The following is an 18,243-nucleotide window of genomic DNA, read 5'->3' as shown; positions in this document are numbered from 1 at the left end:
CATCTTGACTACAGTCTGCTTTTGCTTGGCTACGTTTGTTCCAGTTTTTAATCTGTGAGATGTTGGAATTTATGAAAGGTGCTTCTGTAGACTGCTGTCTCTTGTGCCAAAATGACTTTGCTGTGCAATCTCAGGGAGTCCAGTTGTCTCTGTGTGAGCATGCGTCACATAATTTGCTATTCTGATTCAGGCACTAAAATGTGCTTGGCCATCCCTGCCAAGAAGTTGGTACTGTACTTAGCACATCAGCACACAGTTTGAAATGCAAAAAAAAAAAAGGAAAAAAAAGGCCTGGTCTGTTTAAAGACTAGCTTGAAATCCATGCTCCTCCAGCTGCCATTCCTTTCCTAATGTCCTTGAGTTTTCTTCCTTGAGCCTCTTCTACTCAAAAAGTTCTAATATAAGGAAGGGACTCATCTATGCATCCAGTTCCTCTTAATGCAAACAATTGTCTGACACATGGTGTAATTATTTTACTCCTCTGTACCTATCTTCCTAGAAAAGGTTTGTTATTTCCAAGGCTAATATAAAGGTATTATGTTGCCAATGGAGGGGGGGGGGGGCGCAAAAAGGGCTAATAAATCCAGGTGTTTATTTTATTTTGTTATTAATGAAGTGGCATAGGCCTCAGGCGTCTCTCCTGGTTGTCATGGCAGCTTGGCTTGCCAGCTTCCAGAAAGCATAAAAGAACAGCAAGTGCAAGACCACACATTCCTCTCTGCCTTGTCGATTAACCAGGCTGTCAAAGGAAAGGAAAGCATCTGTAAGGGCAGAGATAACATCTACAAAGAGAAGAGCAACACAGCAACACCACCTCGGCTGGGAAGCAACAACCGTAAGTGCTCTTTGTTTGTTTCTAAATTCAAATTGTTATAAAAGCAGAAGACAACTCCTCACTGCAAAACAAGCATAGTAATGTTGTTTTTCTTGTCACTATGAGGCTTGCAATCCCCATTGAATCTCAAACTTCAGTGTCACGTTGTTTTTGTTATGTAGAAATCTGTAAACTGTTCAGGAAGACAGACCTGCCAAAATAGGGTAGGCATGTGTCCCATTTTAAACAAAGTCAGTCGTCAAGCAATTCTGTATAAATATAAGCCATAAATATGTGCGGCTGGGAACGGCACCTTGTCTACTCTTACAAGCTCTCTTAAAGATTGTACAAATTGAACTGTCTTTGAACCATCTTGACTCTACAAAACAAAGATAGTCAACCAAGAACTAAAAAAAATTAAATCAGTCTTTAGAAAGTTATTATGATCTGGATTACTTCAGTTCCGCCAATCCTGCAGTCGTCTCTAAATGCCAAAAATGCTTTCAGGAAAGTTGGGTGGTTTTCCTGAATGACAAAAAAATGTAGCTCTTTGAGTTAGTCTAGGTTTTGCTAGTTGTAATTTCCATGTCCATTTCATTGGGAGACTGTTTAAGTGATTTCCTGGATCTTCACTAAGGATACATCTACTCTATAGAATTAAAGCAGTTTGATGCCATTTTATCTGCCATGTCTCCATCCAATGGATTCGTAGGGACCATGTTTTGGTGAGACACCAAACACACTTTGACAAAGAAGGCTGAAGACCTTGTCAAACTACAACTCCCATGATTTTCATAAAATTGAGCTATGGCAGTTAAAGTGATGTCAAACTGTATTCATTTTACAACGCAAATGCACTTTAGAACTCTTCCAAGGCTTTTGAAAAACACTGGTTGGCTAAGATGACCCTATGGTTTGAAAAGCAAATTTTCTTCTGATTTTTTTTTAATTCTTAGAGTTGAATGGTTACATTGTAAATATATACAGGATGAGTGTATCTTATCCAAAATGTGTTTTGGATTTGGGAATTTTTGAGGGGTTTTTTTTGGAATATCTGCATTTGCATATATGTATACATGAAAAGGGCCCCCTGGTGGCACAGTGGATTAAATTGGTGAGCTGCTGAACTTGCTGACCGAAAGTTTGGTGGTTTCAATTCAGGTAGTGGGATGAGCTCCCGCTGTTAGGCCCAGCTTCTGCCAACCTAGCAATTCCAAAACATGCAAATGTGAGTAGATCAATAGATACCACCTTAGTGGGAAGGTAATGGTGCTCCATGCATTCATGCTGGCCACATGACCTTGAAGGTGTCTATGGACAATGCTGGCTCTTTGGCTTAGAAATGGAGATGAGCACCACTCCCCAGAGTTGGACAGGACTAGACTTAATGTCAAGGGAAACCTTTACCTTTACATAATGAGATTTTTTTCACATACATTTGGGGGGGGGGGTTGAACCCTCAGTTTATACCTTCTACATTATAGTTTTGTGACTGATGGCATTGTTTCATAGTATTTTAATATTTTACTGATAATGTAAGCCAACTCTGTTATTTGGACTAGAATCTTGTTAGGACACTACACAGATATAAAAAATAATTTTACAAGTAGCAGTGCTTTTTCAAACAGTTGCTTATGTGGTCTTTTGGGCAGTCTCCATTCATAATCATATGCACCTCTTTCACATTTTCCCCGTGGTGGGATACAGTGGCTTCTTGGCTGTTGTGTAACGGTGAGGCTCAAAGCCTTGGTGTAGATGTGTATGGGGCCCAGTATGCACTATGTTAGAAGTAGATAGGACCTTGGTTTCAGATTTTAAAAATAAAAATAACAACAGGTGATCAAGAACAAAGAGATAAAAATTGTATCCCATTATAGCTTTGCCTTAGAAGAAAATTCTGCTCATGTCAGCCAGTGTCTACTTTTGACCTATTTTTACCATCTCCTTTTTTGACATGCAGATAAAACACGCTTTTTGAAGTTTGGTGGAATCCCTGTGACCGTTATCACCTGGAATAGAAAAGAATATGGTTTGAAGTATTGCTGAAAATCAGGTGAGCCAGTTTCAGTGAGCGCAAGGACTTTCCAATGAGAGAAAGCTCCTATTGCATACAGTTCTAACTCCCAAAACAAAGTGCCGAGGAGGTAACATTTTATCCACTTGCAGAAACAAATGGAATATGTTGTTGTTGGGGAATTTATTTATTTATTTATTTATTATTTACATCACTTATATCCCGCCCATATCAGCCCGCAGGCGACTCAGGGCGGTCTACATATTGGCGCAATTCGATGCCATCAATACAATACAAAAGCAAAAACAATGAAGTGCATTTAGACAAAAAAGACAGTGCAATAACAATTTAAAAAGAGCTATATCCTCTCAATCCAATCCTCATCCGTTTCATCGTCTTGGCCGTTCCTGGGTCATTCTCCACCTCAAGCTTGACTATTCCGGGGTTCCGAATGCCTGCTCGAAGAGCTAGGTTTTCACTCTCTTATGAAAGGTCAGGAGGGAGGGGGCTGATCTAATATCCCTAGGCAGGGAGTGCCACAGCCGACGGGCCACCACAGAGAAGGCCCTGTCTCTCGTCCCCGCCAAGCGTGCTTGTGAAGCAGACGGGATCGAGAGCAGGGCCTCCTCAGATGATCTTAACTTCCTGGAGGGTTCGTAATCCAAACTCTGAGGGATAACTCAGAAAACCCTACTTCTTGTAGGACAAATGTATGGCACTTATGTGGTTAAGTGGGCAAGATTCCCACACTCATGGTCTTTCACAAGCCTGAGGTCATATGGATGTGGCCATGCCCTTGCGACCATCTCTTGGCATGTTAGCTGGGAACCAGGTTGGCTTTTCTGCTATGGCCGTCCCTTCCTCTCCCTTCGGCTTTTCTATGCAGGGCTGACAGAAGGAAAGTGAATTTCTCCTACCTCTGATCAGCGTTTAGCAAATATAAGAAAGCAGGATTAGGCTCATGGGTTCCATTTTTTATGGTGAGCATCTGAGTTAGTTGGAGCTTTGTGGAGGGCTGCACCTGCTATCTTGAACATTGCAGATGGTCCCTATGAAGCCATCTGTCATGATATCTTGGGCGCGCATTCTGAGAGATAGCAAAATGTGTTAGTTATGTAGGGATTCGTTATTAAAATTATATGTGGGGCTTTATGAAAATAAGTCAGCAATATGTACACCTTGTTTGGAATAAGGAGGAGAACCTTGGATTTGGAAAAGGTGGGATAGTTATGTGTAGCCAGGATTCAAAAATGGTACTCTAATTAATATCTAGGATTTCAAAACATTGGGTTCATATCACTAACTGTGAGAAATGATGTTATAATCCAAATGCATTTAGCCACTGTACTTTTCTCCAGTTTCAAACATATTTTCAGCCCTGCCTAGGACTATACTCAACAATACAGGAAGCTTAAAATTAATTTTGAATTTGCAGATTATTACCATTTGTGTAGAAACCACACTTTCTCTTCTATGCTTGACTTTGTTTCTTCAACTCCCGTTAATTCTGAATTTCTACCTCTCCCCCCACTTCTAGTTCAGGAGAGTGCTTTCTATCAGGACCAGTAGAAACATTTCGTGGGAGTGACAGGCTGCTATGATACCACATGCTTGGATAAAACAAACATTGGCAGTGCAATCATTCCACTGGCATTTGCTAGTTTATCTAAAAGAGAAAAGAACTCCAGGACCTGAAACCTGTGAGTTGTTTTTTTTTTCACCCTTACAGTTTCTTCTCTTTGTCATCTCATATTTTAATGACAGAAAAAAAGTGGGGGAAAAGAAAATGTATGTGTGTTTCAAAGCCAACTTGCTGTTAGACACTAAGCAGTGCTGGGAACCTTGAACCAGATCATGGGACTATCCCAAAATATTTTGCTGTCTGATAGGGTCCATCCTGCAGATCAGGACTATGTAAGAACTGCAATTATTAACTATTAACTTACTTTACTGGTTGGTGAGGACACTCCTTGCTACCAATTGGGTATTATATTCAAGTTAGCAACACTTTTATAAATTAAAAAAGAATCTTAGGGTGCATTTACATTGTAGAATTAATACAGTTTGACACTACTTCATCAACCCTGGCTCAATGCTGTAAGATCATGGGAGTTGTAGTTTTTCAAGGCCTTTAGCCTTCTCTGCCGAAATGGTGCTGATGCCTCATCAATCTACAAGTCCCACAAATCCATAATATTAAACCTTGGTAACTACAGTGGTGTCAACATGCATTAATTCTACATGGTGGATGTATCATTTATTGTGCTTTTAATTTTGTTCTGCTTTAATGGTTGGTGATGTGTTTTAAATTATTTTTATTACTAGACCTTGAGGTATCTTGAGTCTTATTTTGAGGAAAAGATGGGATATAAATTCAGCAAACATGCAACTTTCTCGGGGGCTTGGAACTATAATTAACAACTTTTAAAAGTAACATTCTGATCTCTAATCTGAACATTTATGGTTTATCAGGAAACCAGAGCCTGAAGAGATTTCTGAAATGCCAAGAAATACTCGGAAAACATTTTCCTCTAGACTAAGACCATAGTGATTTATTTATCTGGATCAGACATTAAAGGGTCTGAGAGAAGTAACAGTGAAATGAACCATCTGTACATACGCCTCCTGATGTAGTCTTCAACCTAGAAATTATTTACAGGAAAATAGCTAACTTTTTTAGTAGCAGGGATGTGTGTGTTTTGAAGGCCCAGGGAGCTACTATCTTGTTCTACTGGAATGTTATTTATTGAGTAAATAGATAAGTTTTTAAAAGGCCCCCACATTCATTCTATCTGTCTAGGGAGATACTGATTCCTATTCCTCCCACAGCAAATAATCCTGCTGACTAATATAGCACGTAAGACTTGGGAAAGATGTACCATTTAAGACAGCTATTTAAAAACAAGCTTTAAAAGAGCTAGTAAAAAATAGCAACTTTTGCTATTTTAAATTCTAATCAGAGCTATCATTATTACCCAGCTATGCTTTGAATTAATGGCTTTGCGGCACACACTGTTATTTTTGTTGCTTTTTTATAGTCACTGATTATATCATTACATTCAGTGATATATGGGAATTATGATTTACGAGTAACATTAGTACAAAAAGCATTATCAAGGGCTATGAATTGTCTGGTTTGAGAGAAGCTCCATGGGGGTGGCATATGCAGTAGGTTTTCTGTCCCTTACGTTTGGATCTTTCTTATTTTTGTTCACAAAAATATATGTATCTGACTTATTAAAATGATGTTGCCGGTAGTCACAAATTTATACCAATATATTGTGAAGCTAAAATATTACAAGGCCAGATAGGGCACATACATGTGCTGTCAATGTGTTGGTGGACAACATGTTAATTACTCACGCATTTAATTTGGACCAAAATATTCACTTCTTTTCATGTGAAGAATAACTGGGGGAAGCTGCAATGTTCAATAGAGCAGCATTATGGAACAAGTAGGTCTTCCTTAATAGCATTACAGTTACCTAGAGAGCAAATGATTACATATTTGTTATTTTAATACTGATCAGAAGGTGGGTGTTTGTATTCCTGTTTACTTTTTGGCTTATTTTTTGGTCATCTTTTTCTATTATATTATTATGTTGGTTTAGTGTTACTTTTGTTTTCTACTATATTTTATATCTTTTTGTTGTATTTCATTATGGCTTTTTCTATTTTAAATTCTTTAATAATTAGAGATTTATAAATACCAATAACATTTGTATATGTCTCAGCTGCAGTTCTTTCTCATTTTCTCTCTTTTGTTTAAAGGACGGCTGCATCAAAGGAAGCATGAAGAAAATGAACTGTGATTGATTGTAGCAGTTTGTGGATGTTGTCAAACACATTTTCTGCTGTCAAATGCTTGTTAGTCACTACAGTGATACTATTTCCACAAATGCCAAATGATGCAAGCACTGAAGTAATTTGAGTAGAAGTCTTGTAACCACCAAAGCACATGAATATATGCATGAACAATCTATGCAGGTAACCAGTGGATCAAGCGTCAGTGCAGTGAAGAGTCTGGAGAGCAGAAGTTGCAGAACAGCGTGTAGCTCAGAATAGGCGTTTCATGGTGCAAAGCTTGCTGAGACCCAAAGATACTTTCTACCCAGGATCCACCAATACTAGGTTCATATTGTAGTGACAATTGGAAGAGGCAAACAAGCATTTCCAAAGGACTATCCTCACACAGAATGGCTTTCACTCAGCTCAACTACTGTGACTACAACCAAAGTTTGAGGTGAGTAAACAAATTGAGAAAAAAAATGGATGGATGGATAAATAATGGCTTTTTTGAACCTGAAATTTGTTTTAATATGATTTTATTTTTACTTTGCACAATCTATTTCCTAAAGGGAAGAATGAATGGTGTGACACTCATTCTGACACACCAGGGACTGTGATTTTAAAACACCCTGGGTTATTCTGTTTGATAACACCACAGTCCAAATCCTACATGGAATAAACCAGAGATCTTCAATCTTCTAAACTCACCTTTGGAAAGCTGATCGTTAACATTAGAATGTGGGCACTGTCTCAAAAACTTTGCTGTGCTGGGGTGACCGGTACACCCATAAAATGCTGTGTGGTGCAATTGACAAGCTATAGAATATCTAGTTCACAAAACAAAGAGACTAAAAGACAAACAACTTGGTCAAAAACTCAAGAATGAAAGGGCTTCTTCCCAAATTAAATCATCAATGCCCAATAAATGCTAAGGAAAATTACTTTGGCTATGGCTCAAATGCATCTAGGGAAAACACTACTTCTGATCCATGGAAGCCACACTGGCTTAATTGCTTCATGTTGCCATAATTGTGCAGTGGAGCACAGACTGTCAGCAATACTTTACCCCAGAATAGGAAGAAGCAGGTTTGCCTTCAAAGGATGCCATTGCCCTTTTCTATGAGAAGGTATGATAACTGTCCCATTAGCTGAATAAGGTTGTTGCCTTGGAAGACAGATTTGGAGCATTATGCAAGGATCACAGATTGTCAAACATTTAAGGCAGAGCACCGTTTGCATTATTTTCAGGCACCAAATGTCTTGGACATTTATTCAGGATGTAAGAGTTTTCATTTAGGTGGATAACTGGAAACTCACAGGTGATACAAAAGCTAAAACTAAGCTTAATGCTCATTTATATTGCCTGATCTCTGATGCAAAAATATTATATAGGAACACCCATTATTATTTTATTATTATTTTATCCCGCTTTTCTCCCATTGGTGTGATTCAAAGCGGCATACAGTGGTTAAAAACTATTCTTGTTGAAAACTATTCTTGCGCTGGTCACTGTCATTGTTTTTTATTCGTTCCGTCACTTCTGACTCTTTGTTACCTCATGGACCAGCCCATGCTAGAGCTTCCTGCCGGCAGTCACCACCCCCAGCTCCTTCAAGGATAACATCCATCTGTCTTGCCCTTGGTTGGCCCCTCTTCCTTTTCTCTTCCATTTTCCCCAGCATCATTGTCTTCTCTAAATTATCCTGTCTTCTCATGATGTGGCCAAAATACTTCATCTTTGCCTTTAATATCCTTCCCTCCATTGAGCAGTCAGGCTTTATTTCCTGGACTATGGACTGGTTGGATCTTCTTGCAGTCCAAGACACTCTCAGAATTTTCCTCCAACACCACAATTCAAAAGCATTTTATTTTCCTTTGCTCAGCCATCCTTATGGTCCAGCTGTCACATCCATAGTTTACTACAGGGAATACAACTGCTTTAACTATGTTTTTAAAGAAGGAGACACTTTGTTGCCAGTGTATCATTCTTTAAAAATGAGCGGGACTGCTGTTATTTTAGATGGGTAAATCCATTCAGAGCACAACAACATGTGAGACAAATATATCCGAAAAGATCTGCCAAAAATATGAGCTTCTATGTAACATAAATTTAGCTGGAGATGTTTTACTTTGCTTGTCTTAGATCCTAGACACAAAGCTTAAAATAAGAAAAAAAATATGGCAGGAGAGTAATTGGATCTGCTTGTTAACACACAACTGAACTCTTAGATATTTGTTACTGGATCTACTACCAAGGGAATTCTATTGACCTCAACAGTTAGAGCCAAGATTATTTTGACCTTTGAAACTGAGCATCTCTGGTATATTACACAAATGATGTGAAGGGAGGAAGTGGATTAAATAGTGCTGTTTAGTAGGGGGAAAACATGCTGAGTTATTAAAGATGGGTAGAAATAGAAGATCTTATGTATTTTTATACTTTAGGATCTTGTCTAGTTCTTTCATAGCTGCCCTTCCAATTCCTAGTTTTCTTCTGATTTCTTGACTGCAATAGTTATTCTGATTAAGGATTGAGCCAAGGTATGGAAAAATCTTGAACTATGGTATTCCAATGTCTTTCACAAATGTGTAACTCATTCATGATCATTATTTTCTTTATTTATTTTTATTTTATTTTGTCATGTCTGGTGCGAGAGAACTGGCCATCTGCAAAGACGTTGCCCAGGGGACGCCCGGATGCTTTGATGTTTTAACCACCCTATTGGGAGGCTTCTCTCATGTCCCCGCATAGAGAGCTGGAGCTGATAGAGGAAGCTCATCTGCGTGCTCCCCGCATTCAAACCTCCAACCTGTTGGTCTTCATTCCTACCGGCACAAGGGTTTAACCCACTGCGCCACCGAGGGCTTTCTTAATGATAAACTGCAAACCAGTCTTTATACTTTTTCCTTGACCTTCTTCAGTAATTGTTCCAAGTCTTCCTTGATTTCTGTTGTTAGAATGTCAGCTGCATACCTTAAATTGTTCATGTTCCTTCCCACAATCTTCATACCTCCTTCCTCTGAGTCTAATCCCGTTTTACATATAAGCCCAGTGTTCACATTAAACAGAGAAGGTGATAAAATGCAGCCTTGCCTGACTGTCTTGCCAATTGGAAACCATTTCATTTCTCCACATTCTGTCTCGGTAAGAGAAATGAATGCAATGATCATGTGGTTACTTCAATCTGCTGTGTCCCCTTTCTTGGGGATTTGGAATGTATATCAAGCATTTCCAGTCTTGGGCTCATTCTTTTGTTTTCCATATTTGTAGGCAGATTTCAGTTAGATCCAAAATGCATTCTGCCTTTCTAGTCTGAAGTTCTATTGGTATGCCATCTGTTCTTGGTGATCTATTTCTCCCAAATGCCTTTTTTTAGTGCAGCTTCTACTTTGCTTTCTGAAAATGTAGGTTCATCTTCAAATGCCTCTTCTTTGAATGAGGCATTTGATATCACTCTTGCATCTTTTTATATAGTTCTTCTTTGCGTTGTTTCTATCATATTCTTATTTTTACTTTGTTCATTTAATGTTTTTCCCACTGATAATATCACAGTCCCACTCTTGATTAAATTTTCCTTTTGATCTTTTATATCTTGTGGAAGAGGTATCTTCCTCTTCTTCTTCTTCTTCATCGTCTTCTTCTGGGTTTTAGTCTGAATTGGAAAGAAACTATCAAAACTATGAACTATTTAAAATTTAGATTGAAATTCTAAGTTGGATCTACTGCTATATTGACATAAGAATCACTAGCTGCCATTGGATTAGTAGATCTTGAGATTCATGAACAAAAAAGGAGATAGTAGACCTGCCCTGGTGTTACTTAATGCAGGCAAAGCACAAATGCCCTTAGGATAAGTTCAGTTCTTACAATTGGATAATACAAGTCCTTCAAACAAGACTGAATTAATAATAATAATAATAATAATAATAATAATAATAATAATAATAATAACTTTATTCTTGTATCCCACCACCATCTCCCTGAAGGGACTCAGGGTGGCTTACACAAGGCACCTTAGAGCAAGACATGACATAAAACACAATATAAAATACAATTGAATAAAACACATGAGCATGTAATAACAGCATAAAATTCAGAATAAAACAGCGCTCATCCGTCAGTGGTGATAGCTAATGTAAACATGGCCAGGTTGGAAACAATAGGGCCAAGTACAGAGCTGTAACCATGAGACGAGGTCATGGCATAAATGCTGGAGTGGCCATAAGGCACTTTTAAAGAAGACAATTTGTATCCACCTATGCCCATTTTAAAAAGCAAGAGTCTTGAATTTACCCATTAATTGTTATAGTAGCACTTGGACAGATACAGAGGTCTTCTGTACTAACTTCTCCACTGCCATGAGATGTTTTGAATTTTTATTCAAAATGATTGTAATTGTTTTAAAGTACAATGGAAAAGTACGATATGCAAATCTGTCCTGCTTTTCTCTATTGCTTTAGAACAATATGGAAGTGAAGGGGATTAGGTAGCAGGCCATTGAAGCAAAACTAGCAGTTTTATAATACTTTGTACAATAACAGCTTGATTTGGCATGTATATACAGGCAGTCCACAAGTTATGAACAAGATAGGTTCTCTAGGTTTGTTCTCAAGTTGAATTTGTTTGTAAGTTGGAACAGGTACATATTTTGTGTTACTCTAGCGTCTGTGCTATTGTTCAGAAGATGCCACCTCACTTTCTGTCTCATGATAATTTAATTTGGAGGGAAAAAAAGGCTTGTTGTGGAAACAAGGATTGGTAGGAAAGCTTCAGTGGAGACCCCTTTTCCCCATGATGAGTCTTCCAGGAGTGAATTTACCTTTTGAGGGGTAGATTTCTCTCCTCGTTCCTGTTGTCTCACACCCGTTCTTAATTACAAGTTGTTTGTAAGTCTGATATTTGTAACTTGGGGACTGCCTGTACTGTAGCCCAATTTATTAGATGCATAGAAGTACATGATATTGCTTGAATCATCATAACCATCAATAATAAGTACAGGGAACAGTACCTTAATCATAGTTATTAATAAAAAATAGTTGGATGGTAACACAGACATTTTGTAAAAAAAGAACCCCACATGTAATGAGACCTTTGCATGAGTGAATTACAGGGATATAAGCAGTGGGGTGAAAGCCAGTGAAATGCAAAAAGGTATATGGATACATGAACATACAGAAAGCTGAGATTGACCAGCAGCGACTGGTCTCTCCTTATATACAGACACCCACATTTGAAACAACAGTCCCCGCCAAGCCAAAACCCCACACAATGTTCCCGCCAACAGCCAACCATCTCCTTCCAAGGCCGCCAGCTGCAGAGTTCTTATCAGGGCCTGACGTCAGGACCCTGGTTTTCAGCACCAACATTCAGCGCAACAGTGTTGCGAATACATAGTAGTTGGGTGATAACACAGATACTATACATTGGTGAGCTCATTAACACATGTGGTGAGCTTTTGTCCCTATTCAAGCCACAGCAGAAACATTTTAAGCTTTGATATTTTCTATTCATCTGTTTCCCGTTGAAATGGTCTCTGAAATTATTTTATTCAAGAAAAGGATGGGTTTTCAGGTATTGTTGGACTATAACTTTGTAGCCCTAGCCAGTACAGCCAATGGTGAGGAATGATGGGAGTTACTTAGGCGATTCCTCATAGCCTGAGGATGATGGTCCTCCAAGTCTAGTGTCTTGTTGGTGGGTTTGTTGGTGGATTGATCCACATATTCTCCCACAGTGAGGACATCAGTTTCCAGGTGGAAGGGGGTCCCCTCAGGGTTGGCTTGATGCGCCTTTCTCTTGGCACATTTCTCCCTTTTGCCCTCTATTCATGACTCTTCAAATTCTGCAGCACTGCTAGTCACAGTTGACCTCCAGTTAGAGCGCTCAAGGGCCATGGCTTCCCAGTTCTTGGTGTCTATGCCAGTTTTTAAGATTGGCTTTCAGCCCATCTTTAAATCTCTTTTCCTCTCCACAAACGTTATGTTTTCCATTCTTTAGTTGGGAGTATAGTAACTGCTTTGGGAGACCATGATAGGGCATTCGGACAGCGTGGCCAGTCCAGCGGAGTTGATGGCATAGGAACATCACTTCAATGCTGGTGATCTTTGTTTCTTCCAGCATGCTGACATTTGTCCACCTGTCTTCCCAAGAGATTTGCAGGATTTTTCAGAGGCAACGTTGATGGAATTGTTCCAGGAATTGAATGTGATGTCTGTAGACAGTCCATATTTTGCAGGCTTTTAGCAGTGTTGGGAGGACAAAAGCTTTATAAACAAGCACCTTGGTCCCCCTATGGATCAGTAGCTCAATATAATTCCCACTCTGGGCCTCAGGACAACAGTTAGGCTCAAGTAGAATAAAACAATTGAGTTAATGGGATATATACAAGTTGACTGATCATTCAGTTGAGTCAGTGAGTGTACTTTAGTTATTATTGTTGTTATATTTATTTAAACCCCACTTTATCTCCCCCAAAGGGGACTCAAAGAGGCTGGGCACTCAAAGCATCTCAAAATTGGGACTAGCAATTGGATTAAGGCTACTGTTTCCCAGAAAAATAATTTCTGCACAACAGGGACGAGGAAAAAAAATGGCTGATTTGGAAAAACACAAAGTTGAAGCTGACTCCTAGTTCCCTATATAACAGAGAGTTTTTAAAGAATGGGATGAAGGTTCTGTATTGTTTTAACTGATTTTTTTTGTAATTCCTTTTATCTTTTTTATGGACTGGGCAAATGTCCAAGAACTGTACTTTTCCTGGAAAGAAGGGTTATAGTGTAATTTGCATAACCGAGAAGTAATGGAGTAGAAAGGAGAATTCTATCAGGCCTGCATTCTGGAATCAGTGATGCTATGCAGTTAGTGCTTTCATTGTTATCCTCTATTGACTGGCTTCTGAATTTAAGAACAGTGTACCTCACCCACGATGTATTGTGCTCTTAGGGAATTTGACCAAACAAATAAAACCTACTTACTTGTTTCAGATCCCTTGAAGTGTTTGCATGTTATCAGGATGCTTAACCACAGCTATTCCAGGAAGAAGAAGTACCTACACAGAAGTTTAATTAGAAAAACAACAGATAAACTCTGTTCTGTACTTTGTGGTAACTGAAAAAGATGATTCCAGACACATATTTTATGCGGATATTAAAGACTGCAAAACTATTTTGACCGAGACCAATGAAAGAAGAAGAGAAGTTCATCATCAAGAGTGTTTATTACTTGGCATACTTTCCATGTGCAGCATACTTCAGCTCATCTGCTCTTGCCATGACCCTGGGAACCAGACGGCTATTCCTAATGAAAAAAAGTCCCTACTGTATCAAAAATATGGCCTCAGGATTATTTGCTGCCCAACCATATTAGTCTTGACTACTGCAAGTGGAAACCAACTATAAACAGACAAGATATAACATTGGTGAAGAAAAATGCATCCTAAGTGCACTTTATGGTAATAATGCCACACCTATTCTCAGCAGCTCACACTCTTTTTAAAGAATGAGGTTGCCTGTTCTATGAAAACTGCAATAATGATGGTAGTATTTGCCTACAGACACTATTTCTTTCTGGTTGCCGTGTTAAACTTCTGTGAGGACAGTTTTGCACAGGGTCAAATGAACAACACACTGATTTTCACTAAGGAGCACGCAATTCGCAATTGCACATGTCCTGATGATATGAGTGACAATGACTGTGATTACAGTCTGGCAAATCTGATCTGCAATTGTAAGACTGTTTTGCCCTCCATGATTGACAAGACCCATTACAGTAATCTGACCATTTGGTTCACAGAGCCATCCACACTGGGAGTGCTGTTAAACTCTACAGCCATCTATGACTTGAAGCTTTCATTCTGTGGCTCTATTCCTATATCAACAAAATATCTGATTATTTGGGGTCTACGGAGACTACAAATAAGAAGTGAGATCAACGGCCAGTTACAAGAGCAAAGCTTAACAATCTGCAGTAGTTCTGATTTTGAGCCACATGGGAAGTTCAAGATGTCATGCAGTGACAGGAACATGAACAATCACATTGCCATTTTGGACACATCTCTTTTCAGTGGCTCTGCCCCATTGAAATCTTACAGTGTGGAAAATATTTCAAACATCACTGAACGCTTTCCACATCTGCCACATTTTGATACATACTTCACTAGAAATAACAGCAACATTGTAACATTTATTTACTGAAACAATATCCTTGGCCATTTCTGCAGTGCAGTTATGGGCCATGATAAAATGCTATTACTTTTTCTAGGAAGTAGAAATTAAGATTAGTTCTTAATTATCAAAGTAGATAATCCATATTATCTGTTTTGAATTAGACTATATGAATCCACGCCACCATATAATCCAGTTCAAAGCAGATAATCTGGATTTTATATGGCATTGTACAGGGTGAGGCAGCATAACTTCCTTTTTTAAAATGCGCGCCATTCAGTCGGTTGAAGACATAGTGGAGCGCTAGTGGTCTTATTCCAGAGGCAGGAGTATAAAGTTTTGTCCTGACACAGTTCAGTCACCATCACGTGTTGGAACAGTGAGGAGCGTGCTTTTGCCGTTGAGGCCTACATTTCGAGCGGATTTGGAGTGGCCGGCCCGCTCTCCAGATTTGGCCCCTTGTGATTTTTTTTCTATGGGTTTTTTTTTAAAATTCCGTGTTTATGTGAACCATCCAAGGACCCTACAAGATTTGAGGACCAACATCCAGGAAGAAATTGCCAACATAACGCCTGCTATGCTGGCGAGAGTCATGAAAAACACCAGAAATCAGTTTACTCAGGGTATGGAGAATGGGGGACGTCACCTACCTAGTTTAATTTTCAAAACTACATAAAACAAAACTTTAGGTATGTCCCTACATTATAAAAAGAATTCTGATTCATGCAATTGGGTTTTATTAAGTTTTGAAAAAAGGAAGTTATGCTGCCTCACCCTGTAGAAGGGGCCTTAGATTTCATATTTTTGTAAACTACCTTTCAACTACAAATGTACAACCTTCCATTGAAGCTTATATGCTACAAAGACCATGTTAGTGGGGGAGGGGTTGGAAAAGAGGAGAAGTAGAGTATAAAACACTACACCCCTACTAGGTAGGAACGTGAATTCAATCCTATCAAAGCTGTGCAATGGGACAGAATGTCTCAAAGGCAAGCAATTAATTCCAATCCCTAAAACACTGCAGAGTCCTTGTCACAGCAGAGATGTTATATCACAGCCTCTGGCCTTGTACAGTAGCTCATCAAATTGAATAAACACTCTGACTTTCATCCAAAGTCCTTTGGAGGTTTATTCTTAATTTAGTTGCTACTTATAAATATTTACAAGTCTTCCCTTAGTATGCAAAGATACTCACAACTACAGTAAAACCCTCACACACAAGAGTGGTGATGGATTACATATGCAGAGAATCATGACAAGGTCTCTAAAAATGGCAGATAGCAAAGCACATGGCAGAAAAGGAAGTACACATACAAGCCACTCCAATTCTTCCTCCAGAGGATAGAAAAAGACTCCAGGCATGGGCCAACTTTGGCCCTCCAGGTATTTTGGACTTCAACTCCCACAATTCCTAACAGCCTCAGGCCCCTTCCTTTTCCATTTTTGCTTAATGTATTTCTTTGGCTTATGGACGAAATATTTGTGCTGGCCATTAATGCCAAATAAATTTTATAGAATTGCTCCAAGACATAGAACTTTGAACTACACAAACACACACACATACATTGTAAGATATTATACATGAAATAAAAATAGTACTGAGCAAATTCTACTGTTGCATTAAGATACCTTTCTCCTCCAAGCCAAATGTTTTCAGACAAAGCATGACATAGTTTTAGAGATGACTTTCATGCATAGTCATCATACACGTATCTCTTCTTGTAAGACTATGACTTGATACTATTTAATAATTCCCCTTGGGTACTGCTCTTTGAAATATGATTTTTATTTGTGATATGAAGCCCAGTACACAGTTGAATAAGACTGTATCTACAGGTGATCACTCATGGCAAAATATGATTGTGTATCTTTATATATGATTTTACAATGGGTATATTTACTCAACAAAACTTTCTTGTTTTTTAATTATTTCCTTAATTCTTGTGGTTGATTTATAATCAGTGGAAGACAGTTGTGAAGAACTTTGTAATCGTTAAATTATTTTTTGCACTGCTACCCTGTTTTAAAATATGTGTGTGGTGATATATTAAAACAGATCTTTCACTAACGTCTTATAATGTGACTAGTTTATTTCTTATTCACATTGCTTTGTTTGTCCTTATCCTCCTCTTTTCTCGATTTTTCCTATTTCTCCCTAAGGCAAAACCTAACATTTAACTATCTATAATTTCGGTGTCCAATTAATATGGGATCGACATCAGAATGCATCCAAAAGTCATTTCTCTGCATTACAGCCAATAATTCCAATCAGGAATGTAAAATATTACACCATACTTTCTATGTAGAAGGGAACTTATAATAACTGGAAAGTGAAATTATACTGCCCTCTAGTTACAAAGGGAGCTACTGTATTTACAATATGAAAAAATAATAATAATGGAGACAGTAGCAATGATGAAAGTGCAATGATGAAAGTAGCAATGATGAAGAGAAAATTTGAATAATGTATCAAATCAGTGTGGATAGAACAATAAGTATACATTAAGCCAGGGGTCCCCAAATGAAGGTCATTTATCTGGACCTCATCCTAAACTTTAGAATTGAAGGCACGCAACAACAATCCTAATTAATATGACTCTCCCATCAGCCAAAAGTAGACCCAGACTTCCCATTGAAAGACTGGTTACTTTTTTTTGGTTCAAATTGTTCATTTTCAATGTTGTATTGTATTTTAATATTTTGGACATTACAAATAAGATGTATGCAGTGTGCATAGGAATCAGTTCATATTTTTAAAAAATTATAGTCTGGCCCCCAAGTCGGAGGGCCTGTGAACTGGCCCTCTTCTTAAAATGTTTGAGGACCAGTGTATTAGGCAGTGTGTAAAAAAATGCTACAAAAAAGAACTGAAAAACTAGCAAAACAAATATCAGTTGTATCCAATTGGGTGTTTCCAGTAATAACACTGTTTGTGTTTAAACACTTTGGGCCCCTTCCACACAGCTGAATAAAATCCCACATTTTCTGCTTCGGACTGGAATATATGGCAGTGTGGATAACCCAGTTTAAAGCAGATATTGTGGTGTTTTCTGCCTTAATATTCTGGGTTTTGTGGCTGTTTGGAAGGGCCCTTGGAGAAGAAAAACTCTTTCCTGCTGCTGCCTTTGGGATATTTCAGTAGATATGGAGCCATCATGGTGTAGCGCAGTGGTTCTCAACCTGGGGTCCCCAGATGTTTTTGGCCTTTAACTCCCAGAAATCCTAACAGATGGTAAACTGGCTGGGATTTCTGGGAGTTGTAGGCCAAAACACCTGGGAACCCACAGATTGAGAACCACTGCTGTAGTGGTTTGAGTGCTGGACTATAAATCTGGAGATCGGGATTCAATTTCCCACTTGGCAATGGATATTTTGGGCAAGTCACACTCTTAGCTCCAGAAAACCCCATGATCGTTTCCTTTAGGGCCATCATAGGTTTGGATGGCACATAACTACAACTGGA

The 18,243-nt window shown here is 38.7% G+C and overlaps 1 protein-coding gene across 3 annotated transcripts; it reads left to right on the top strand.

Annotated features, from left to right (window-relative positions):
• The first annotated feature begins 640 nt into the window (after window positions 1–640).
• Window positions 641–16,848, top strand: EPCIP (exosomal polycystin 1 interacting protein). Of its 3 annotated transcripts, XM_060770408.2 has the most exons (5): window positions 641–835; window positions 2,775–2,867; window positions 4,366–4,528; window positions 6,600–7,071; window positions 13,602–16,848. In XM_060770408.2, exon 5 carries the CDS (start codon window positions 14,133–14,135, stop codon window positions 14,808–14,810), a length of 678 nt encoding a protein of 225 aa, XP_060626391.2. In that variant the 5' UTR covers window positions 641–835; window positions 2,775–2,867; window positions 4,366–4,528; window positions 6,600–7,071; window positions 13,602–14,132; the 3' UTR covers window positions 14,811–16,848. The 3 variants fall into 3 exon arrangements, with proteins under 3 accessions (XP_060626391.2, XP_067322803.1, XP_060626392.2); XM_067466702.1 differs by lacking the exon at window positions 4,366–4,528; XM_060770409.2 differs by lacking the exons at window positions 2,775–2,867; window positions 4,366–4,528.
• The last annotated feature ends 1,395 nt before the right edge of the window (window positions 16,849–18,243 follow it).

The sequence above is a fragment of the Anolis sagrei genome, chromosome 3 (genome assembly GCF_037176765.1).
Source record: "Anolis sagrei isolate rAnoSag1 chromosome 3, rAnoSag1.mat, whole genome shotgun sequence".
In the NCBI taxonomy this organism is placed as follows: Eukaryota; Metazoa; Chordata; class Lepidosauria; order Squamata; family Dactyloidae; genus Anolis; species Anolis sagrei.
The sequence above is the reverse complement of the archived record's forward strand: the minus strand, read 5'-3'. Positions and strand labels throughout refer to the sequence as shown.

Excerpts from the sequence above, each read along its gene's own strand:
- EPCIP (XM_060770409.2), top strand. The coding sequence starts at position 14,133 with ATGAAAACTGCAATAATGATGGTAGTATTTGCCTACAGACACTATTTC.